Below are 25408 nucleotides of genomic sequence, written 5' to 3' on the forward strand. Positions count from 1 at the left end.
AAGAATTTCATCCTAGGTAGTCATCATGGGAGTTTCCATCTGCTTTATTTTTTCCTTTGGTTATAAATCTCTTTTCCTTTGAGGAGCAAACATCAGAGAGTAGCTATGAAGTGTCTTTTCCATGAGTGAAGATGATCAAATATTTAAGTCTTTCCCCCTCCGCCCAAATTTACTTCAAATCTAAGAGCATGAGTGGTGATGATGATGTGAAGTACCGTGGTTTTACGAGTTTCTTAAATCTTGTATAGCTAGAGCCTCCCAGGGATCGAGAGATCCAAGGAGTGGATGAGAAGCAGAGACTGCAGCACTGCAGCACTCTCAGCAAGATCTGAAAACTGCAGATGTAAAAAATGTTATATTCAGCTAAAGTTTACTTGACTAAGTCCAGTGGGTGTTTTTGTTCACAGTGGAAAAGTCTGGCTGGTATCGCTCTCTTCCTGTAACAGTTGTTTCGGATTTGAACTTTTCCCACAAGACCTACTTCCACAATTAGATTCAGATTGAGAAGTACTGTACAGTTGTTACTGTCATAAAAACAATCTGCTATAGCTTGATTATGGGATCAAAACCAAAAATGAAGGAAATGAGAAAATGTTACTGTAATTTCTTTAAGAAAATTAGCTGACTTTTTATAAAATTTGAGCATTGTATTGTTGGTGTAATAAGGAAGAACTCTGGCTTTCCTTGGGAAGGATACAGTTTTTCCTGTAAAATAAAGGACATTGTCTATAACAGCGGTGCTTGAGATGTGCACCCTACAGAGCATGGGGGTTTTTGTAATCCACCGAGTGGCTGGTATCATCTATTTTACCACATTTCAGATAATGGATCAGTGTCACTATAGTGTTGCCCAGGGCATTTCTCCTAGTAACTTTTCTTTAAAAAACTGTTAAGGAAGAGTTGTTACCTGTTCACCAGTACAGTGTTCACATGCGAGAGTTCTTGGAGAAAGTGCTGGGTTTGAGAGATGGACAGCGATTAAAGGTTTTGTGAATAGAGAGAGTACTCACAGGTCCATTGGCGGGCAAAGGAAGGCCACTGTATGCTGCAGATCCCTGGCTTTGGTGAGTACGCAGTGCCTAGACAGCTAATTGGGTTGGTGGCTGATTCAAGAGACGCTGCTGATTCCAGCCTGAAGAGAGGGAAGTCTCGTGAGGAAAAGCTGCTTCCGCACACCTTCCTGAAGCGTTGCTCTAGTCCTGAATTGTTCTGAAGTACTTTCCTGTGGTCTGCACAGCTGTGAAATAAAATAAGTACAATGCATGCCTTACAGATGAAGTTCCACACTGAAGACGACCACACTGTGGATGCTGTCGTTGTCACTGTTCAGGTTCTGGTTTCACAACCCAGCTAAACTGGGAATTTCCCAGTGGTCGGCAGGTGGTGGGAGTAGCTGTGTGTACTTTCAGCTCAAGGCTAAAGAGGATCAGAAGAGGAGCCATGCATGACTTAGTGTGTTGCCATCTGAGATAAGGGTGGAAAGAGGAAAAAATATATCCATTTCATGTTACCGCTTTGATAAGCCTGTCTTACATTAAGTTTTTCATGTATTAAGAGATACATCTCAGATTCTACTTTAAATAATAGGTTGCTCATTCATTACAATTAGATGTGAAGGAGTCGGGAGATTGGAGGAATCAAAAGATACAAGAGTTTTGTTTTGCTTATGGTACTTGAGTGAAATTTTACTGTCTCTGATATAAAAGATTTCAGACTAGATTATCTAATGATCCCTTCTGCACTTATGCACTGTGAAGCACTAAAGAACCAGTTTTGTCATCAAGTCTACGAAGTCAGTTAATGTTGATCAGAAAGGGAATTGTTAAGTTCCTCCATTTAATCTCCTTAAATTAAGGTTAAATCAAAAATTTAGAAACAAAACCTTTGTTTATGAGTTATTTTTGGTGTGTACCAATAATACTCAAAATTAAAAAATCAGGAGTTAAACTTTATCTACAAGAAGGATGTGACTTGTTACTGTTTATCTTACAAGCTGGACTGTAATATTATCATTGGTGAATTTTGAAATCCGTAATAATGAGCATTTATGGATGAGGTTTGGTTGCACATCTAAATGCCTAGAGTAGTACAGACTCCCACCAGTGGCTGCCATCCAGCTGATCATAAGCGCTCTCCTTGGCAGCATCAGTCTCAATCTGGAGTGTGTTTGTGGTGGCTCAAGCTGATGCAGGTGAGCTCTGAGCTGGGATGAGCAAAGATGTACACACAGCTCGTTACTGCAGGTATGTGGCAGGTTTTTAAGGCAGAGGACTTCAACCGCTTTCAGTCATGGGGACATGCCCTCATGACGGGAGTGGCAATCCAGCAGTTTATTGAGGGCCAAATGTGCCCCCTAATACTTTTGTGTGCAATGACCCAATACCATGCTTGCACTTACTACTTCTGTTAACAGCAAGACTTTAGTTTCAAAGGCCTTTCGAGCTTTAGTCATGGACTAAGATACTGCTGAGGTTGGTACTGTATCAGTACAGAACACAAGCGTAGCTCCTGCCCAGATGGCTTGTTATCTAGGTGTAAGATAAGAGACAACAGGTAAATAGATGGGGAGCATGGGGAGACTGTGAGGCAATACTGATCGGCGTAGTGAGCAGTAACATCAGTACTTGGCACAGGGTGTCTGCAGGCAGTGCTTTGAGGCACAGTAGCGAGCTATCGGTAGGGAGGTTTACAGAAAGCTCCTCCTATGCAGAGTGAGAAAAGACAAACATGTGCCTGTTCGAAAATCTAGTGGAGGCTAGTATAAAATTTTTGTCTGTGGTGGGAATCATTTTTTCATACTGAATGAGAATTCACAAAGAGAGGGGCTTTGAGAATTAGCACGAGGTGGTTATGCTCGATGCAGTAAGTCTCTAGAAATGGAAGGAAACATAGATGAGATAATAAGCTCTTGTAAGTTCTGGTTGAAGATATCTAAAAAATCTTTCTGGTGGATGGACATGAGCTGGCTCATTATGTTTCTCACAGAGGAAAAGTCATTGAACGAACAGATATGAGAAGATCCAAGTCTGTGGAGCAGTTATTTCTGTGTAAAACCCATACCTCAAAGATACTATATAGAAAGAATCTGGAAAATTTAAATGAAGCCTGTAAGCAAGGACTTGCAGAAAGGCTTGGTCTAAGAGAGAGTCGCAGGCCAGGGAAACAAGCCAAATGGGAATGAGATTCACCATCATCAGGATCACAGATGTCTCACAGAGCTTGAAAGAAAAATCAAGAGTTTTGGATGTGTTATTTTGTGATGGTAGCTAAGCATAACTCTGGGGGAGACAGAGTGAGATTTTAGTTTAGTTAGAAACAGACAGATCTGGAAAAAAGAGGTATATGTGTCCAAAGCAGTTCTATAGCTTAATGAGTCACTATTACAGTATCAGAATCAAGATCTTGTCTCTGACAGACCACTCCTGCTGAGAAGCAACTAACTCTTGTGACTAACTCTCCTGAAATCAAGAGCGACAGAAAATAGTCTTTAGAAATGCAAGTCAATTTAAAATCTCGCTTGCTTGTGCAAAGTGTGTTAAGAGATCAAACATATATTATACAGTATGTTGTAAACCAGTTAGCTGTATTATATGGCATCTCAGTGAAACAGCTCCAGACATTTCTGCGTATGTGAAGTGAAAGTTATTATTGATTTGTCAGTTGCAGTGAAATCTTCTCTCCTATCATTTTTATTTATGTATTTAAACAGATGTAGCCTCTGATACAGTAGCTCACATCACCTTTGTATCTAAGTAGTCCCCTTTAATTCAGTGGTGGTCCCCAAGGGTTAAGGTGGTGCTCACCGTGTCAGGGCATTGGCAACTCTCCCTTGATTATCAGATGCTGTTGAAAGACATGAGTGTGACATCAATTTAAGTTTCCAGAAATGCAGGAATAATTGTAAATGTTACTTACTAACATGCTTACAAACCACAATACTGATCTAAACAACGTGAAGACAATGTCTGCTCACTGAGTGTTGTTTTTTTTCTTTTTTTTCCTCAACATTCATTTCTTAAGAAAATTGGCTAAAAAGCGAAAAGAGACATTGAGTAGTACACGGCAGGAAATGACAGTGATGGTGAATTCAATGGATAAAAGCTACACTGAGCAAGGCACCAACTGTGACGAAGCTTTCTCTTTCATGGACACGCACAATCTAAATGGGAGATGTAAGTTTTTTCTTTTCTTCTCTTTTCTTTTTTCTTTTTTTTTTTTTTTTGGAAGGTGGAAGAAAGGTGCAAATGGTTTTTAAAATATTCCTTATTACTCAGTCATAGAAAATCCATGGGACCCAGAGTTTCCCACCGTGCAGCACATTACAGTGTGTATTCGAATGAGCAAGACAGTCAGACATCAAGAATAGACTTCTTTAAAAATAATAAGGATAATTGAGCTTTTTTCTGCCCATCCTTTTCTTCTGAAGAAGAGCGAAGACATTACTGAAACAGCTGTAGTTTTACCTTTCTCCAATCTCTATTATGTTAAAAATTTTATATCCCTCATGCTGTCCTAAGTCCTTCAAATGCTTCCCCTGCTCACTTCTTTTTTTGTAGGCAAAATTTGTTTTTGAATGTCATAACTTAATAAAGTTGATCTGATTGTCTTATTATTTTCAATTGTAGATGATGCTCTTTCTGTTGCTTGTACAAAGGAAGAACTCAGTGGAATTATCTGTTCTGCAATTTCATAAGAGATTCTCTAATATCCTGGGTCTTCTTGGATCTACCATGAAAAGAAATAAAATTTGGGATATAAAATTTCCTGTATTAGAATTTTAGTCAAGGACTCACTCCTATCTGGGGGTTAGCACTAAGCAAAGATCGGGAAAAACTAGTTTTTATAATTGTTAAAAAGAATGAAAAAAGAATGACTATGTTCAAAAAACTTTCTTGTATTTTGTATTTCTTAAGGAACCTCAGTTTTTCTTGTGTACCAGTGTTTTTGAACATATTCAGAATTTGTCGAAGATTGAATTTTGTTTCAAGTACGAACAGTATGTGAGGCCCAACTCCCCCTCTTTAGTAATATGCTTAGGAACTTATCTTTGACGAGCTCAATTGTACAAACACTCTGTGAGGTTTATACAATGAGGCTTCTCTCAGCAGCATTAGGCTCAGAATTTGCAATGTTAATTTGCGTTTGAGTTACTTTTGGAATTGCTTTGAAATAGATCTTTCAAAATCTGACTTGCCTTTCTGGTGAGAATATACCATTGCAGTTAATGAGATTGCTTACTTCTGTGAAAAGGTGAAGAGGTTTGATTTAGTCTTCCGTCATCATGATGTAGTTTTCCAATGGTGTTACTGAGTGGTCACAATAACCAATGAAGACGCAATGAGTTCCTGGGACTAAATCCTCTTTCTGTAAACCACCTTAACCCAATTTGAAATTATTGGCATAGCAAGTATTTTATACCACTTGAGGGCTAGAACCTCTAATTGGACTTTCCATAAGAAATGTGGTCAGCAGAAGAAGCAGTCTGACACCAGAGGCAGCAGTCTGACAATCTTTAGGAATAATCTTTGTGTAAGGCCTTGTACTCAAGAGATTTAGAACATTCCCGCTTCCTATGAAAGTTTGTTTTCCTGGCTGCGTTCTGTATCTAGCCGATTTTATTAGCTGCAGCAGCCCTGACCTCAAGTAATCTCTTCATCCATACCCAAAAGGAATTCCACTCTGTTCTTTCTATCCAGTGATTCAGGAGACATAATCAAATGAAAGTAGTCTCAGATATATTCATTTATAGGATAAGCGATAACTGCCAGCATTATTTAAGCCAGTTTTCAGGTATCTCCATCTTAAAAAGGGCTGGCAACTGTATGCCCTAGATCAACCAAAAAAAAAAAAAGGTGGATGAAAGGCAGTAGGAGTAATCTCACTCCTCATCCAGCAGATCCTGTCTCCCTCAATTCTACTTTTGTTTCACAAATTCCTGTCAGTCTGTTTATAGGTATCCAGAATGTGCTTACGTTCACTGCTCCGACTGCATTTGAGCTGTATAGACAAGCAACTAAGGCTGAATTTGGAATGAGCTTTGCTTAAGAACCTTTGATGACTCTCTGGCTGAACGTCCTGTAAAATGTTGTGAATAACTCCCACCTGTTGAATGTATCTGTGCTTACAATGCTAATTCACGTGATCTTTGCATACCAGGGAACTAACTGAACTTAATGTGTTGCATTGGGCTTTCCCATAGGTTTTACAAATGGTTAAATGATTGAATACCAATGCGAGCATTGGTCTATGTATCACTCCCTCAAAACCATTGTTAAACAAAGAGTAGTATTCAGGGCATAATAACATCTGAGTACACATTATCCACCTGTCTGAACAAAACCAAAAAAGGAGAGAAAAAAATGAATGATTGTAGAATATTTGCATGCAGTATTTACATTATTATTAAGTAAACTTACTAATGACCAAAGCTTCTGTCAAACTCACCTGTTGTCATTGTGATGTCTTTATTCAAGCATCAGTATTCAGTCTAATCTTGTGAGTTAGGAAGTATATTTGTCATCACCGATCAAAATGCTTTCTCTGATGACATTTCCTTTTAGAGAACTGATCAAATGCAGTGAGCTATTTTATTCACTAGACACACCTGGTTTTCCCTAAGTCCTGATCCCAGTGCAACAAACACAACAGGATGGACTCGAAGCCAAGTCAATCACATTCGCTGTATTGCTCAGCTTAAATAGCCACGTATCGCTTCACTGTCTCTAACCAGCTTTGTTTCTCTTTGCAGCTGTATCCTCACCATCTTCATTTACAATGAAAACTAACACATTGAGCACAACAGTGCCTAATTCTTATTACCCAGGTAACCGCTTTTTTTCTTAGTTTCCACCCTATATAGACCTTTTCATAATAAAAGCATATATAATTATGTTATTTTACTTCTTGCCATAGAAATTTAACAAATATATAAGCAACATACTGGTTGCTTACAGTAGCTTTCTGAAAGAAAACTCAGAAACATTTATCAATCATTTACTGTTCTCTCTCTTTTTACCTTTTCTGCATTGACCTGCTTATGATGTATGACAGATCCATTTGTGCCAACTGCAATTTTAGGTGAGAACATTTGCCTTTATCAAAGTTTATTGCTGAAGTAATTTGGAAAGTCACAGTTCTCGGGGTACAGACAATAATATGCAAAAAGCTGGAGTTTCATGCTAAAGAGAGGGGTGGTAGGCTTGGCTACACTGAGAATGCTAAGGACAGGTAGCAGGCTTGATTATTACTGTCATAATGCAAGTCAGGGGAGAAAAGAGAGAAAAAATTTTAACAAGTGGATTTGCAAGGAAATGTTTATGCATGTATTTGGAGTGACACAAAAGAATTTGATTATCGCAGCAATTGAAATAGTTTCCCTCATTTTTTTTCCATTTTTATCGCAGAACCAAAGATGTCACTTCTTAAAAATAACTTTTTTTCCTAATTAGGCCATTCATAGAATCATAGAATCATTTACGTTAGAAAGAACCTCTAAGATCATCAAGTCCAACTGTAAACCTAGCACGTCCAAATCCACCATACAGAAAATCAGACAAAATATGGGTTTGGCCATCCACCAGTTATCATTTCTTCTCACAATACTGCAGAGTTTCTGACATGCTTGTCAAAGTGAAGTTTCAGAGGAGAGATGGTACTTTGGACAGCAAAATGATAACATGACACTTAGAGTATATCGTTTATTATGCATCAGGTGTCACAGGAATGAAATAAAACAGTAGAACTGTAGGTTAAAAAACATACAGTTAAAATGTAAAGCATTTCCCCTGGGAATTAAGGAAAGCCTGCTATTGTCCAGTGTCAGAAAGAGAGGTTTCTGCACAGTGGTAAAACAATGAGCATGAGGCACTATTGCATTGTCAGTGCTTGAGTAACTCTAACCACTTTGTGGCTTGTCATTTACACCTCCTTCCCATACTAACTTTAAACTAAACAGGGAGATTTTTTAAAAATAGTAAGTCAAAATATAACAGTACACTGTAGCAAGAATTCAAACTCCAATGTTAAGCCTATCTATTCTTTTTACAATGATTGATGTTTTTACAACAAATACTGTTCTTTCTCTTCCTTTTTCTTCAAATCACTGTAAAAAATGTAACACCCCTTAATTGACTCCTGCCCTTAAACTGTAAGTTCAAGAGGCTTAAGTAAAAGTAGAGTGAAGCATATAGGAAGTAGAAGTTTAGGAAGATGATCTTGAAAATTTGTTACTGTGAAAGAATATTTAGCACAGTGCATTTCAGTGTGATAACTTGGAGAAGGAACTTGTGCGTTTTTATACATTATGTAAATCTGGAAGAAGGTAATGGTAGTGACTGTAACAATGTAATAATCTGCATGCAAATGAAATTTGCAGTGCCTTTTAACTGCCCGAGATGTTAGATTTTTTGTGTGCTTTAGCATTCATTCAACACTTCATCCAGTAGATGTTCTTTCTGACCTTGTGGGTGGGCAAGGAGAAAAGTACTATTATCAGGAGAAAAATTCTGAGATTTCCTGTCTGGATTATTAAGTTTTAGTTAATGATTTCTCTGGGGTTTTTTTGTGATCCTTTGCTATATAATAATGATGGTAAAATTATTTGTTAGCTTTTTCCCCCCAAGAAATAATCTCTAAGCAAGTAATTCAGATATCAGACAAATACACGCTGGAAAAAAAGATTCTTTGCTTTTACTAAGTCTGTAAAATCTTGAATTAGTTAGATATGTATTTTATGGCCTACTACAGCAACCTGTGCTTACTCATCTCAGAAAATCTTCCAGTTATTTCACTGTGGAAAATGAATATTTTTGTAACCTCACATGTTAAAAATTTAGTACCCTTTTATGAGTGGTGTTCCATTCAGATCAGGTCTCTCCCACAAAATGTGTTTATGACTGTCTATATAGGAACAGTGTTTTATCTGAGATAAATCAAATTAGCTATGCTTGAGTTGGTAGAGGAATATAGCTATTAACAAAATATGCTGGGTTTTAATTGCAACTAATACCTGCTGTTGCTGTCTTCCAACATCCAAAGAAGTTGTGTTAGACTGCAGGATCAACTCTATGGTTAGAACTAAATGAACTTTTCAGTGCGACCTCCTGGGAAGGATACAGGTCTGGTGAATGGTTGAGTTTAGTTTTCAAAATCTGCTAGAAAGGCCACAACACACTTACCATTTCCAAATTCATGTACAGCAAGATCTTTGGACTATTCATCCAAATCAGGAACTTCTTAGCCAATTGGAAAAAAAAAAAATACTGATAATTAGTGGTGAACTCCTTAAATGATGCAAAAGAGTAACTTCTCAGTTTCAGATATGAGGAAATTTTCTCACGTTTGAGGGAAAACTTTCATGCTTAGCTTAATAACCTAAGTGAAAACCTGAGATTTAAAAAAACACTTTACGTAACAGTGGCTAAATTCATAGTTACTGAGCATGACTGTAGGTCCTGTTTGTCCAGTATGAGCAATGTGCATACTTCTGAAATTGGAGAAGGAAAAGAGTCTCAGCCCAGAAAAGATATTGGGCTGGGTTTGCAGATACCTTCCATGCCATGAGTTCATATAACTAGTAAATAAATATATTATTTAAGAAGTGTTGTACAGCTCTATGGGAATGAGTAAGTGGAGAGTAGAACAACTACAGCTGTAGGAGTATTTGAGCTGGACAAACTTCCCATTGCATATGAGCACTGCATCTGGAGGAGCGCACCCTTTGAGAAACAGTGCACTATTATGCCTGAAAAGCACATGCTACAGTGTTCAAAAGCAAAGCAAAAAACTAATATACACAGCTCCTAAAGTACCATATAAACCAAGGATTGAAAGCACTGTATTTAAAACAACTTAAAAGATCACTCCCAAAGAAAGAAAAACAGTATCAATGCAGCTATAAGAGATAAAGAAATAGAGAGAGGAAAATTAATCTAAAACAAAGGAGCTCACAGGAAAGGGATTCACAAGGATTAAAACTGCTGCTTTCGTAGCACAAGACTGTGCTATCTGATAACTTTGCCTTCATCTTAGTTACTAACAGTCTGTGTTACAAGGAATTCTGTAGCTTGCAAAAAAAAAAAACCCAAGTTTTCCAGCCTGTTTCTAAAATTGAAATAAGCCACCCAAAAAATCATGATCAACTTCCTACACTTTTTTTGTCTTTTGTGTCTTAGCCACCTTGTAGTTTTCAGGTGCCATCTCAACAGCAACATACTGTACCTATACTTGTATACCACGCTTCATGCCATGCATCCCAAGGTGCTTTGCAGTACAATTTTATTACACATTAGACAAAAGTTGTCAAATTTTATGAATAAAAGATGAATCACTTTCCTCTGCATTAGATCAGGTTAGCAAACCAACAGGAAAAGCAGTGAAATGCCCATACTCATACTCAGAAATTTTTCTCTGTTATTTATGGTTTAGGCTTAGATGCAGAGTTCATATTGACTGTATGATTATCGCAGACCAGATTTCATGTGTCTTAGTATCAGTGTGAATTGAGAGAACCTAAAATAATCCTTGAAATATGATTAGTTGAGCTTGTGGCTTTAACTCCAATTTTCTGTGGTCTAACTAGGACTAGAATCTCACCTTTAATGAGGTCTGGTAGTATTTTTGATGTGTACGTGAGAATCTGGGACCTTTTGATCCAGAGTATTTGTAGAACTTTCTGCTATAATATATCTAACTTATGAGTGTGGAAATATTTTTTTAATGCTTCCCTTTCATACAACATATTTTACAAAGTAATATTTTTTAAATAAATATAGTATTTTTATAAACCCCTTGCTATGTTTAGTGTGCAGCCAGTGAGGAGCAGTTTGAATAAGTCAAAGCACCACATTTACCATTTCAGTTAAAAACAAAAAACTCTTTGAGATATGTAAAATCATTATTTGAGTAAACAGAAAAAAATATTTATGATGATACTTGGACCTTAGAATTTGAATTGTTTTTTTTCTCATGTGAAGTCTGAACAAATTTTTTAAATTCCATCTAAACAGGAAGAAAGTCATATTGCTTCCTTAGGCGGAGGGCACTTTCACATCTGTCTATTTACTGCTGAGTATAAGTTTTGATCTCAGTTGCATCTGTGTGAATTGACTCACAATAAGATACCTTGCTTTCAGTACATTTAATTTATACTGTGAAACTGAGATCAGAATCTGACTCATTTAGGAAATCACTCTGTAAAGACTAAATTACAAACATAAAATTACCTGTAATTATTAATGTAGAACTGTTGCTTATGCCCTGTTTCCTTTTTCTCCTCCTCTTTTTTTCTCCTGATATGTATCTTCTTAAAAGTGCCAATCAATGGTAAGTTGCCCATTTGCCCCTTGGAAGAGATGTGGAGGGTTGGGAGAGTATGTGTCTCATAAAAATTTTAACCAGCCCACTGGGTTCTCCTGTTTGTTGGCTTGCATGTCAGTTGACCTAGAACATTCCATGCCTAATGTGATGGCTCATGATACACCATGGTCCTAAAGCATGTTCAGCAGCCAGTCAAGACACTTTTCCCGATCAGATGATCCTTTGCATTTGTCCTCTCATAGTTTGTCTCCAAGTGTTGTATCAGATCTACATTTCCATTGCAGTCCTAGCTTGATGAAACCATAAGCCATTTTGTCATCTTTTTATTTTGCTCACTCCAAACATTTGCTCTAAATTTGCAATGTAAAATATAGCACTTCAGTAGTCTAAGAAGAATACAAGTCCAATTTCTTTCCGTGGGACTTGTTGAAGTTTCAGAATGAAACTTCTATGCAGTTTAGAACAAAATGCCTAATTTAAAACCTATTTGTAATCAGCTAGTGGTATTTGAAACAATATTAGAGTTCGGACTGCTCTGCAACGCTTCCATTGTGCAACCATGGACTTTGCCTCATTCCAGTCAGTCTTGCAATTTCCCTGTGTAAACTGCTCCATGGATTTACTGTTCTTCTGGTGTAGCCTTCACAGAAAGAAGCAATACTGATGGTGTCAGATTTCTGCCAGTCCTCTAGAAATCTGTGTAATTTCTATTCCTGTTTATAATAGGAAAATGAGCCAGTACATTATGAGATACTCTTTTTCTAGATGAAACCCATACGATGGTCAGTGACACAAGCAGCCTGGTCCAGTCCCATACCTACAAGAAGCGGGATCCAGTGGATGTGCCCTACCAGACCGGACAGCTTCATCCGGCCATCCGGGTGGCTGACCTGCTACAGCACATCACCCAGATGAAGTGTGCAGAAGGCTATGGATTCAAAGAAGAGTATGAAGTAAGTGTCGGGTCTAATGATCTGATTGTGATGTCTTCTGCAGTGTTGGCTTTATCTGTCTGCTACCTGCACCACAGAACAGGAAAAATAATTGCTCAACCAAGTAAGCCAGCTGCTGCGTGAGGGAAAATATTGAATGAAAAGGGTCGTCTCTACAGTGAGCAAATTTTCTGATTGCAACCAGCCAGGATGAGGAGTGAGACATAAAAACTTTTCTTGGAAATCTCTGCCTAATTCTAATTGCATAAAGCTGTGTATTCAAAAAATCTAGCATTCTCCCAGAACTTGCTATATTTTTCTTTTACGATTGAAGAATATAGCTTTTTTCCAGAGTTCTACATCACAGGTTGTCTAATCACAGTTACCCTGTAACATGATATTAGCTTAGAAATCAAGTTCTACAAGCAGTATTTCTTGGAATAATAGTATTCATCATGGAAAGGAAGTGCGCAAATCTTCAGAGAGGCCGCAGGGCTATAAAATTTATTCTGTGGTGCCTGAACCGTTTCCCACTAGCTGGAGGCCATCTCTAATCCTCATTATTTTTCATATGAACTTACAGTCTCTCTTTTTTCCTTTTTTGAAATTCAACTTCTGTTTCTTCATTTCATGCTAGAATGACCTCTTCCTCCCTGTTACCATCTTAGTTTTAAATGTCACGACCGCTACATCCTGGCAAATGCTATAGGAACGCAGCTCAATGCACTGCAGATACCATCTTCCTTGTGAGATGAGTCAGTTTGCTAAGTGAAAAAAGCTGAAAACGAGCAGAACTTGCTGTCATGACCAAAATTAAGGGTAGTATTGTGCCTGACTTCAAAAGTTTAGTTTTGCTGAAGAGTCTGAAGAACACACCACTCTTCATCCAAATCATATATTTGAATGAACACTTACCAACCTGGGTTCCTTGTCTAATGGGAGGAAGGATTTGAGACCCTTTAAAATCTGCTGAGGTCAAATATTTTAATTGTTAGGGAGTAAAAATGAGTGTCCTTGGTCCACATTTTTCTGCCTTTTAGCTCAGATTTTAAGGAGTTTATTCTTGTGAATGATTCTTACACACAGGAACACTCTAATATGGGTTGATAAGATGTCTACAGCAAGTAGTTTCCCACAGGATTACAGCTCAGTGGATTTGAACCCAAAAACAAGTAGCATAAATATATTACTTCACAGAAGAAAAATACGTAAGATTGATCTGCAGGGTTAGACTATTAAATTATCAAAATTGTCATAAGAGTGTATGAGAATTCGTGAGATAATTTTGATTGATCAGGTAGGAAGAAGCACTGTGTAAGAATTTGTGGGGTCTGATCTGTAGGCAGACTTGAAGCTGTCACCTCTGAAATAATCTGTTAACTTTTAATACATCAAATGGACTATGATCCCAGATATGTGATTAGATTTAAAAAAAAAACAAGTTCCCTGCCATGTGGTCTAGGAAGCAAATAATGATCCCCAACAGCCCACCCCCCCATTTCCAGGAGGCGACCGCACCTGACACAACCTTGTATCTGCCTCTGTGTGTGGTAGCGTCCCTTTGTCCAGCCAAGGAACCTGTCCCGTCCATTTGTCCAGTTGAGGAACCTGTCCAAATTGCACTGCATCTCCACCCCAGTACACAGTCCTAAATTTGCTTTCCTTGGAAACTAGAGGGTGAGAAATCAGAGGAGGAGGTGTGAATGGGTCTTACTCTGACGTAGCCAGTGAGAAGCAGAATGAGACAGATTCCATTTTAACTCTGTCTTCTCAAAGTGGAAGCCAGCAAAAAAAAAGATCCCTTCTCATTCTTTCATCTGATAGAAAGAGAAGAGAGGAGGACAACCAGCAAAAGTCATTTAAATTACTTCCACCCTGTAGGGCAAGCAGCAATTTCTCTTTTGGGTGCGCACAAGTGTGCACTGCCCTAGAGGCTCAATACACCATGCTTGAATTTTAAAGGCAGGAACTGAAGTATTCAGTGTTGCAGGTCCTTCAGGATGACTGATACCAATTACTGGTACATCGCCGAGTTTTTACAAGCGTGCATACTGCTTGCATTTTACAAGAGAGTGGTTTTTTGAAGTTTGCGCTTTGTCATGCCAACTCCATGTTATAACAATTGCTTAAATATGTAATTGTTTAAACTGGTATTTGTAGAATTAGACTTCCAAAGCCCATGCTTCAGGCCAGAGTCACTGATGACATTTTTTCCCCTAAAATGTAGAAAACCATTCATTCCCAGAAGGAGCTAATCACTTGTCAACTTTCATTTGTGTAGCTGACTTAAACGAGTTTGTTCCTGGGAGTTTTTTTATGCCACTGTTATTTAAAAATTATAGAATTTAAAGTTCTTGTCTTCAGAAAAGATTTGCTCATCAGCCAAAACCTTTTATACCAGCGTTAAGCCTAGAGGAAAGCTACAATTAATTTATATATTAAAAAAAAAAAAAAGACGACTGTAAAATGGAATTTATAATGCAACCAATGACATGGCTTTTTAACTACAGTGGATCAAATAATGCTGCTGAGAAACAGTTTCCAGGAAAACCACTTAATTTTGAGCTTACCAAGCTGATGAATGGCATCCCATTACAGACAGTAGGTGTAGTCATGACTAATGCCAGTAGTTGCAATACATTAGGGTGCAGTTTATTAATAGCGGCAGGGAACAGGAACTTAAAATACTGCAGCTGCATCTGAAAATTGTTTATCATCAGAATGAACCATAACTAGCCCTATCTTTGAGGGGTTTTTTTCCATTGAACTACTGCAGTATTGCTGGTTTTCCTCCATATGCAATGAAAAACTGCCCAATATACTCTGGCACTGCTAAGACTGTGAATCTCTTTGTTTACACTGCTGTCAGACTGATACTGGGCTCTCTACAAGGTTGAACTAGACAACGAAAGCATTTTTTCCTTCTAAATTATCAGAAGGATAACTGTCCAAATGCAAAGGAAGAAATAGTCTGGCAGGGGATTTGTTTTGAATGAAGTCTCATAGATGATTTTTGCTCTAACAAGACAGCAGGATTATATAGTCTCGCCAGGGAAAGTGTTTGATTCAGGAGAAATTCACACAGGATTCACTCTGAAAATAAATCTGTTGAACCGAACAGAAAGTGAAGTAGCACATTACCCATTAGCAGCACTTCAGAGGAGTGCAAGGATACAGAGCACTTAGCGTAGTTTTAAGTGCATTAAAATAAAACTTAATAAGTAGGGCCACTGTTCTCAATAATTAGGGCTATCGTTCACAATCTAAGCACATCTATGTACTTTTAAGTCCTCTTGGCTTTATGCGCAAGTTTGTGGAGTAACATAACTGACACAAAGAATAAAGTTGAAAAATCATCTTTAAGCAACGGCAGGCTGGTACTTAGTCACTCGCTGCTCAACTCTACATTAGGCTGACCCACTTGAGATCCCGAGTATCGTTTACTCCCGATCTACGGGGGCTTGGGGAAACACCATGCTTGGCAGGATTGTGCCCTTTTGTTCTCCTTCTGGGAGAGGCTGAGATACTTTGGCCCTCATCGCTGAAAAGGCTTTGGCTGAATATCAGCAGGGAGACATCCCACAGCCCAGCCCTGTTCCGGTGACGGCACGTGTGACGGGTCCTGTTCCCTAGCGCAGGATCAGGCCCTGGCTCTTGGATGGAGCGATGTGGCTTCTGATTTTGGGTCTGGCTGGGCCTGTAGAAGGAGAGCACACCCAGACCTGTCCGTAGTGGCACGTCGGTAACAAGTTCGCTGCCCATTTTCCCATGTGTTTCTCAGGTGTGGAAATAACGGGGATACGTCTCTGTAAGCTGAGGACTCAGACGCAGACCTTCATTTGCGGCCTGCTGGAGTGTGAATGATTGGAAGGGATTGAACAGAAATCCTTCAACTCCGGGAAATTTCCACATGGCTAGTCTGCAGCAGATCTTTAAAATCCTTTCTATCCCCTACCAGACCCTTAAGAAAGACGAGATTTTGGCTTGGTTCCAGCGACGTTAGGCTGACAGGATAACGTTGGCCTGGTTTCACATGCATCCCTACATTAATTGTGGGTTATTTAAGCTGCTCCCCAATACTACTACAGCATGAGAGAGCATTTGCTGATCATGAAGGAGGCTCATTGCTTATCTCCTTTCTGCATTACAGAAACAAAATAAATAGAAAAGGGGGGTGAAAGCGGTCTCTACAGTTCATCCCTTCTTTCTCCTTACACCTGCCACCTTTTGGGTTTAGACTCCCTAGTTTCACAGTGCTTTGCACTGTGTTCTCTCACAAGGACGTGTATCTGTCGATGCAAAGAAGCGAGTTCCTCTCCTTCCTAAAGAGGTGGACTAAACTACTAGAGGCTTGGCATAACTAGGGCAGAAACAGCGAAATTTATCAAAAGCTTATCATTTTTAATAAGGTTTATTTTTAACCCTATTTTTGGATCAGCAGAAATCGGTGCCTGTTCAGTGTAAATTGGTTCTCTGCCAAATTAAGGTTAGTTGACGTAAGACAGTTTCAAATCGATTTCAGAGTGTCTACACAGGAGCTTGGACTGGTTTAACAGAATTGATTTAAAAACACACCTTTAATTAAACCAGTGCAACTTTGTGTAGATAAAGCCTTGCAAAATCAATTTCACATTATGTTCCATGACGAGGAGTTCTGAGCTTCCATTATCTCAAAACCAGAGGCTCCTTTGAAAAGCCAGGATTTACAGAGGGTATCCTGCTCAGATCAGCCTCGCTTACTGTCACTAACAGGCCTGTGTCGATAACAGTTTAAAAAAAGGTGCCCCCATGTAGCTTTAACTTCACGGCCTTTCCCCGCACTGTCTCTCTCGCCTTCCCTCTCCTCCCCTCCGGTCAAACACATCCTTGCTCAAGGTTTTGTGGCAGTTAACTGTTTCAGTCAGGGAATTATTTTATACTAATATCGTTAAACCAATGCTATCCCTCATATGGTGAAGTTATACCCTGTCAAGATAAACTATACCGGTTATGCCCCTTTTAGGCTGCATGGTCTCCTCTCTGAGGGGTTGCACCACTCTAACAGTATTCATCTCTAAATCACCGCAGTTAAATAGACGGACACGTATGAGGATACAGGCTCAGAGGGCCTATCCAGGTCAGGAACATGAAATATATTATCTAATGTTTGTTAAACAATTCATTTCAGTTTAGCACTTCTTAGCACCTATTACAGATCGGTAGAAGTATTTTAAAATAGGTTATCTGGTCATGGTCACTGTTCAGTTATAACTTGGGGGATTGTGGTTGAAGGTAATCATAAAAAAAATGGATAATTCAAAGAGGATTTGGAGGTGAGTGTATGAAAGAAATCCTGTCTTCATAGCAATATATTAATTGAAATGGAACTTCAGAGGATATGCAGGTAGATGTACTGGTAATCAATAAAAATAAAGTTTTCCATGCAGTGTACTACTGGCCAGTGAAATATCTGGGGTAAAGAGAAAATGGTTTTAAGAAACAAAATAGGAAAAAGACCTCTCTAAAACCAGCAGAAATAACAGATCCTTGTTTTGGGGGGCAGAAGGTGTTGCAGGCAAGCAGGAAATTCTTCATGGAGGAAGTTTACCCCGTAAGTCCCTGCTTAAGGTTTTGTTTTCTCCAGACCACTGTCAGATAAATGTCTGACCTAGGACAGAAGCTGGATACAGTTTCGGTTTTCTGCTGTCACGCAAAGGCATAACAGACTAGAATCCTGTCACTCCAACCCAGCTTTTCTTTCTCTTTGATTCCAGCTGGAAGACAAATTTGGTGCTGCATGACACTTCTAAGCCCTGTGCTTCTGGGGCCTTGTTTTGAAATCTTGAAAATAGCAGGAAAAATAAGTATTTTGTTGGTGTTATGTTGATATAGCTGCTGGCAGGACCCAGCTGGTGCTGCTTTTTCTGCCTGTGTTCCTTGTGACTGTAACTGGCCCATCTCACCTCCAACCTCTACATTTTTATCATCCCTTTTTCTCTGATTTCATTTGATACTCTGCAGCACCAGCTGAGACAGTCAATACCACGATCAGTGCAGGTTATTTTCTATCCCACAAGACACAAATTACAAAGAAAGCAGAAAGACTCTGGAACACTGGGTGGGAATGGGGGCATTAGTCCGCAGTGTAAATACACGGAGGACAACATCTGCGTCCTCCAGAACTGAGAGCAGGTAACCGTTTGTCTCTCTATTTTTGTAATAATGAGAAAACTCATTAGAGATTGTAAGCATAACAGAAATAGAAACAGAAGTAAAATAGTGGGAATTTGTCCTGTAAAAATGGCGTGGAAAATTGTTGGAAATAGTCATCTGTAGAGATCATTGCTATTATTTTTCCTGAAGTTTCATCTGTTTAGGTCGAGCTCAGAACAATCGCCTGAATGCCCAGTTGAATCTTTAATACTGGAAAGTTGCAGTGGTCTGATGATAGACATGTATTATTATGCAAGTGTTCGCGCCCATGCGGAGTGAAGGATAACCACAACTAATGGTGATACAAAGGTCCTTTATGTGAGACGGGTATTTCTCCTTTGTCAGAGTACTGTGTTCAGAAAAACCCCGTTTCTTCAGATTGCTGTGGGATCTACAGGAGCCTTCCATGAATCCCAGGTAGCTTGTTCCTGCTTGGGTTTATCCCAGACTCCTGGATACTGGAAGCCTCGGCACTGGGAAGATCGTGTCTAAGGAGACCAAAAGCAATAGTAAAAATGAGCAGCTGCCATGTCCACGGAGCATGTTTTGGTTTGGAAATGCTAAGGTACCCCAGATCAATACCAAATTGTTGAAATAAAGTCATCCCAAAGCAGAAGCTACGTTCACTAGTAAATAACCTGTGTTATTAGTGACACAACTTCCCAGTGCATGCAATATCCCTTTAATTCTTTAATAAGCCTCACAGCAGAACGGGTGACTTGCAGTTGTTGATCAGCAAGAAGCAGTTGTCAAGAATTTTAGCTGGGTGGCAGTTAATAGGAGTTTGTTTGGGGTTTTTCCGGTTCAGAGGAGAGACACTTAGTTTGCTGAATATCTGTCAGTGTGTCAGGCAGTTTTATGCAATTCTGAACGTATCCTTAGTAGCTGTGAATTTCTGTTCTTAACAGACTTCGAATGTATGAGAAGTGCTGTCACAGTGCTCAGTGCCATTCAGATGACACTGCCCTGTGCTGCAGTGTGGCTAACTGCCCAGGGGTCAAGGTGTCTCAAGACTTCCTAAATCTGTTTCCTTCTCCCACTCTTCCTAAATGACTTCTCCTCCAATTAAATTAAAAGTGCGTGTATATGCAGAAACAGCTTTCTAATGTTTTGTTTAAGCAGGTTTAATTAGAATTTATTCTTACTGCAGATTATAGATTTAGTGCCCAGGGATCAAGGTGTCTCAAGACTTCCTAAATCTTTCCTTCTCCCACTCTTCCTAAATGACTTCCCCTCCAATTAAATTAAAAGTGCGTGTATATGCAGAAACAGCTTTCTAATGTTTTGTTTAAGCAGGTTTAATTAGAATTTATTCTTACTGCAGATTATAGATTTAGGCAGGTCATGGCTTCATTAGAAAGGCTTTGAGGTTTTACCTGTTTGAATAATAAAATTGCAGAGGTGTATAGATTAGAATGCTTCCAATATCCTTAGGATTACTCTCATGGGGTGTAGACAGCTATTTGCTCAGGCTGTGACAGGGCTATTTTTGGTACTGGTCAGTCTGTGGTTTACTTGGGTGTGAACCTCCTGATTTCTTTTTCTTAGTAGCCTGAACGATCTGAACTGAATATAATCTCAGGCAGCAAGGATGCCTAACAAGAACAAGGATGCCTAATTCAGCCCAGTGTTTTTCGCCATGTCAGTCTACCAGACTCAGTCTTGTAGGTAAAGTTAAGTTTAGACTGTGTCCGAAGGAAAGCCTGGTAGCTTTTAAGTGCATCTTTTCTGACTGTTGTATCCCTCCAAGCAGTTAAAACAGAGACTGGCGGTATTGATCTGCTCGGAAAAGTGTTAGTCCACTCAAAAGCTGTGAAATACAGATGCTTAAGATGATCAATTGGATGGATAAACTGAATGCAGGTTGTTCTTACATAGGAGCTCTGGCAGCTATTTTAATCATTCTCTGCCTCTACTGGCTCTGGTAGTCCTTATGTATGTGGTGGCAAACGAATGAATGGATGCAAAATCTATCAGCAATAAAAAATGGGCTGTCACCTGTCAGTTCTCATGGTCCTGAAGATGCCCTGGGAGTCTTTTCCATATTCAGATATTTAGCAGACATTAATTTCATATTTCAGCATAGCTGGACTGAAAATCAAAAAGCAATGTAAAGCATGATAAGCACCTCCAATGTTATTCTTGATCCTTAATGACTGGATTCATTTTAGCTGTGGCGTGCAGTTTCGTGGATGTGCCTCTTGTCCTTCATTATCCCATAGCAGTAAAGTTTCAACCTGCTTTAGAAAGTTGTGGGGTTTTTCCCATCTTGGGTCCAGCTGTCACAGCAATCTTTCCAAACTTGTTTTAATTTTGCTCCCATTTTTTCCTGATCTATGACTCCATCCTGATCCATGACTCTGAAGGCATTGCAAAACCTTTCTCAGTTTATTCTGGGAAGATTTGTGGGCATGTGCAATGTCAAATTGGAGCAATAAAGGAAATAGCTTCCAAGTTTCACTGATTGTTGTCAATGTGGCACTGAGGAGATCTTTGGAAATCCAGTATCCACATCTGATAAGTCCAAGTAATTAACACAGAAGTTACATAATTTGAACGGGAAAAATTAACCTTTTCCATCTTCCTGCTTCCTCATGTTCGGCTGTACACAGAGGTATACGTTTATTCTTTTAGTAACCAACACTGACACATCACGCCACTGTTTGAGCATGTGAAATTTGTTGCACCGTTATTCTCCAGCATGTCTTGTCTTCCTCCCCTTTGGCAGCCACAGGCTGAGAAACAGTCAAACTGTACTGAGCAGAGTTCTCAGAATATATTTTACGCTGTTAGGCAAGTCACTTTTGCTGAGTGATCTGGCTACTATGCTTTTTACTAGTATCAAATCTGTGCGCTCTCTGTACCTTTTGAAATTAGGGTTTAGTTTCAGATTTAGCCAATCTATGCATCATTATGGGCTATTGAACACCATGGTAGGAAACGAAATGAGGCCACTGAACTTAATTTCACTCATAAAGGGGGTTTCCAGAGGGAAATCTGCAAGAATGGCTTTAATGCTCGCAGCGTTAAGGTGATAGGTTAAACTTTCTAAATGCTACTGACAAGTATGATTTGAAAGAAAGGAAAGGTTTTGAAACGTTGCAGGCTATATACTGCATATTTTCACCAGACTGACTTATTAATTATTCAAATAAGACATTGAATATTTGATCAGAAGCCGTAATCCCTTCTTCAGTTAGCATATTATTTACTTTTGAAAACTGCTGATGTACCATACTTTTCCCGTTGCACCTGCAAAAATGAATTGGTCCAGTTTGTGTGCACAGAATAATATATTGTGCTTTAATGTTCAAGATACTATTCATTACTTCCTACTCATATAAACCTCCTTACCTCCTTCATATTTTATTAGTGCCCTTTAAAAAGACATAAAAAATCAGTCATGTAGTTACTCCATTTTGAATTATGCAAATGATGTTAAATGCAATTATAAAATATTCTTTATTAATTATATATACACCCTATGTGTTTTCTATGGATTGTATTTATTCAGTACAAATAATTAGGTGTTTTAGTCCATTGCTGCTTTCAGGACCACAGCATTATTATTGGCTGTTTGTAAAACAAGAGGAACACTTTTCAAATCAAATTAGCATAATTTAGCTATTAGGAGTTTTCTTTTAGCAGCAGTTTATCCACAGCGTACCTAAAATATGCATTATTTTCTATAATGCATTTGTTTTAAATAAGTTAAAATAGCCATTATAAATTTTTCAGGAAATGAAAATTTGTATTGTTCTGTAGCCTGCGCCTCAGTGTATCTTTTAAGAAGCTTTCTAACTGGAACACAAGAGTTCTTCTTACACATTTCCTGTAGTGCTTTAGTAATTGTCCTGTCAATGGAAAAGATGATCAGCATTAAGAATGACTTTTTTGTTACAGCATACCGATTTGATGGACCCAAAAGATTCTGTGGGAAATGCTAAGTCCGGTGAAAATCTGGGGGGCCGTAGTTGGGCAGACAAAAGGGTTGGCAAGCCTCCTTCTCTGCTGCTGGTCTCCTGCCATCACCTCTGTCTCAGTGTGGTAGCTGCTCCCCCAGTACCCATCACACAGGACCTCAGTGACGCTGCTGCCTACGCTCTTGTGGGGATACTGCTGTTCTCCAGCTGCTTGGCTCTGCATCCCTCTGATTAATTAGCAGTTAGGTTGCCCTGGGTCCTCAGCAAGTCATCGGAGAGGTGAAGAGGATGTAGCCTGTCAAGCAGCCATGAGAAGAGGCAGGTATCTTGGTCAGGCAGAGACAAAGATGAGCAGGGCAACTATGGGATAAAAGTGGCCCCCAGGCCAAAGCTGATGGGAAGACTGGGGTACCTGTGGAAGCAAAGCAGCCCGGAGGTGGGCAGAAGGAAGAGCAGGCTGGCTTCGGGGACTTGTGAAACAAGGTCAGTGAGCGTCAGTATTTCAGAAATGACATGATGGTGGCATCAACCATGTAGAATTATTGGAGACACTTCTTCACAAGACAGAAACAGCAGACCAGACTCACTTGCCACAAACCCACACACAAGAGCTGAAAGTTTTAGGTTTACAGCATGATTTGGAGTGCAAGGCAGGGAAGACCTTAAGCATGTGTTTAAGTCCAGTTGGTTTTAAAGGAATGTAAGGGACTGTTTTAAAATTGCTTTTAACATACATTCTTTCCTGTTTTACATTTTACCATTCACTTAAATGGAAGCAACACCAGGGGCATCAGACACATAATGGTTTAGACATGTTCATGTAATGGTGACAAAGCTTGAATATCTGTTCACCAAAACGGTGCAGTTTCTTCCCCTTAAGATCTTAAAAAGATTCATGACTGACAATGCTCTGCTTTGGTCTGTGGAAAAATAGGTAGCATGTGTTTATGTAAGTTTAAAATGCATCTACGAGCTGAGCTCAGTTGTTACCCATCTAGCAGCAAGGTGCTTGCCTGTGCAATAATAACTGCTTTTAATATATAACAGAAAAGAAGCTCCTGTATCTACAAGAGAGAGGTCTGAGTCTCCAAGAGACAGGCTGTCTCCACTCTTAACCTCACACCAAAGGGAGGCAGAAGAAGCAGGGACCTTCCTTGTTGCACAAGCTGGGGCTGTTCAGAAGCAGACGTAGCTGGGGCTACCTTCTGCTAACACAGGTCGCCTGCAGGAAAGGGGGTATATGCTCTTTTTAGCAAAATTGTAGATTTTTGTCTCTGTCCTACCCAAAGAGCGACAGGATTCCCTTCGGAATGGAATGCCTCCTAGAGCTTGCTCTGGGATGGTGGAGCTTCCGTGCGGTGCAGTATTGGTTCCTGAAGTACACATAAAGTTGTAGTGTGTGATTAGCCCGGGAGAAGGCAACAGGAATACTTTGCCTTTGATGCTTATATACTTGGCCGTATCACAGAGCTTAGAGTTTTGACGTGAGACAATATTACCATTCAGATTGTTTACAGTAAATACCTACACATGAGCAATCTCCGTGCTTTTACTTACCAGGAATGATGAGAAAGCAACAAAATTCCAGTATGACATAACAGATATTAAAAAGGTAGGTCGGATCCTGTGTGCTCTACTCAGGAGAGAACAGTAAAAGCAGCCACCTCCAGCCCCACAGGAATAGTTAGGAAAGAAATGAGGTGACTTAAATAAACAAGGGAAAGCTTGTAGTGCAAAGCTCTTTTTAGATTTTCATGTCCTTCCAAGATCCCCTGAATCTAAGCATGACTGTCAAGTTGAGACATACGCTTTTTAATCTTGAGAAAGACTGCATACAACAGTTCTTCAGTCTTTTGTGATACCAGTATTGCTCTTCCAAGTGCTGTCAACCGTTATTCATTGCCAGAACACTTCTATGTATTGTTTGCTTGAAGAATATTTCAGAACATTGTCCTCTGCATTAGGCTGTGATATCAGCTGAGCTTTTGTTCACTTAGACTCAATTTCTTTCTGTGGCTGTTTCTGTTTGTCATTGGTGTCTCTGGTCAAGTTGAACAAATAACTACAGTAAAACTCTGCATTTTCAGTTTGTAGTTTTGCTCGTTCACCCATTCGTACTTCAACTCCAGCTTTTACGCTGCGCGTAACACTGGTGTACGCAGCTTCTGTAAGGTAGGCATAATAAACTATGTAAAGATTCTATGAGTAAGGAAATCCTTCAAGTGGCACAGAGCCACTTGATCAGCTCCAGTACCAGGTCTCGACCTCGTTTCCAGGATAGTGAAGTATCTGTCATTCCTGCCTGCTGTAATACCCCCTTAGGATATTCTGAGCTCTGCCAGAGATCATTGTTACTTCGGCAATGCTAACAATTATTCACTATTCCTTATAATATAGGGAATCAGGAGCACCCAACAAAACCATTAAGTAGCAAGTTTAAAATGAACAAAAGGAAATATTTTTCACACAGCACATAATTACGTCGTGGAGCTCATTCCCTCAAGATGCTGTGAAGCCAGAGTTATAAATGGGTTCAAAAATGGACTAGACAAATTCATTATTAAACACAATGGCTGTGTGCAGTCTCTGGCTGAGGAAGAGATTGCTCAGGAAAGCCATTGATTGCTGGAAGCTAAGAGGGTATGCTGGGGAAAGATTCACTCTCTATTTGCTCTATTCTTCATACTTTTTTGTAAACATCTGCTAGTAGTACTGTTGTAGAAGAAATAATGCGTTGTATGGACCTCTAGTTTGACCCAGTATGGCTGTTAACATGCATGAAGAAGAAGGAAATGAATCAACGTTTCGGTATATACAAAGCAAGCAATGTGATGTGAAATGGTAATTTTTTAAATTTTTTTTTTTACTTATTGGTAGTCCATTTTATAGAACTAAAATCATTTTGGTTTATAAAGAACACAAAGAGTTTTTTAAGTTAGCTGGCATCCTTTATGTTTTCTAGTTCTTTTACTTTAGTAGCTGTTCTCCTGGTCCACTGTCTTGCTGCTGGACTCTGAAATGCAGGATGATGATGCTGTAAAGGGA

At 39.2% G+C, this 25408-nt stretch overlaps 1 protein-coding gene across 1 annotated transcript in view; it reads left to right on the forward strand.

Moving 5' to 3' along the window:
- PTPRM (protein tyrosine phosphatase, receptor type, M) overlaps positions 1–25408 on the forward strand; it is a gene marked incomplete at its 5' end in the record, with an annotated part of 157445 nt that overhangs the window by 55576 nt on the left and 76461 nt on the right. Inside the window, 5 exons of the mRNA XM_009699945.1 lie at positions 4021–4172; positions 6749–6823; positions 7051–7077; positions 11311–11322; positions 12082–12269. Of these exons, the coding sequence (XP_009698247.1) occupies positions 4021–4172; positions 6749–6823; positions 7051–7077; positions 11311–11322; positions 12082–12269 (454 nt within the window). The remainder of the gene's footprint in view (positions 1–4020; positions 4173–6748; positions 6824–7050; positions 7078–11310; positions 11323–12081; positions 12270–25408) is intronic.

The sequence above is a fragment of the Cariama cristata genome, unplaced genomic scaffold, assembly GCF_000690535.1.
Source record: "Cariama cristata isolate BGI_N322 unplaced genomic scaffold, ASM69053v1 scaffold8685, whole genome shotgun sequence".
NCBI classification, from domain to species: Eukaryota; Metazoa; Chordata; class Aves; order Cariamiformes; family Cariamidae; genus Cariama; species Cariama cristata.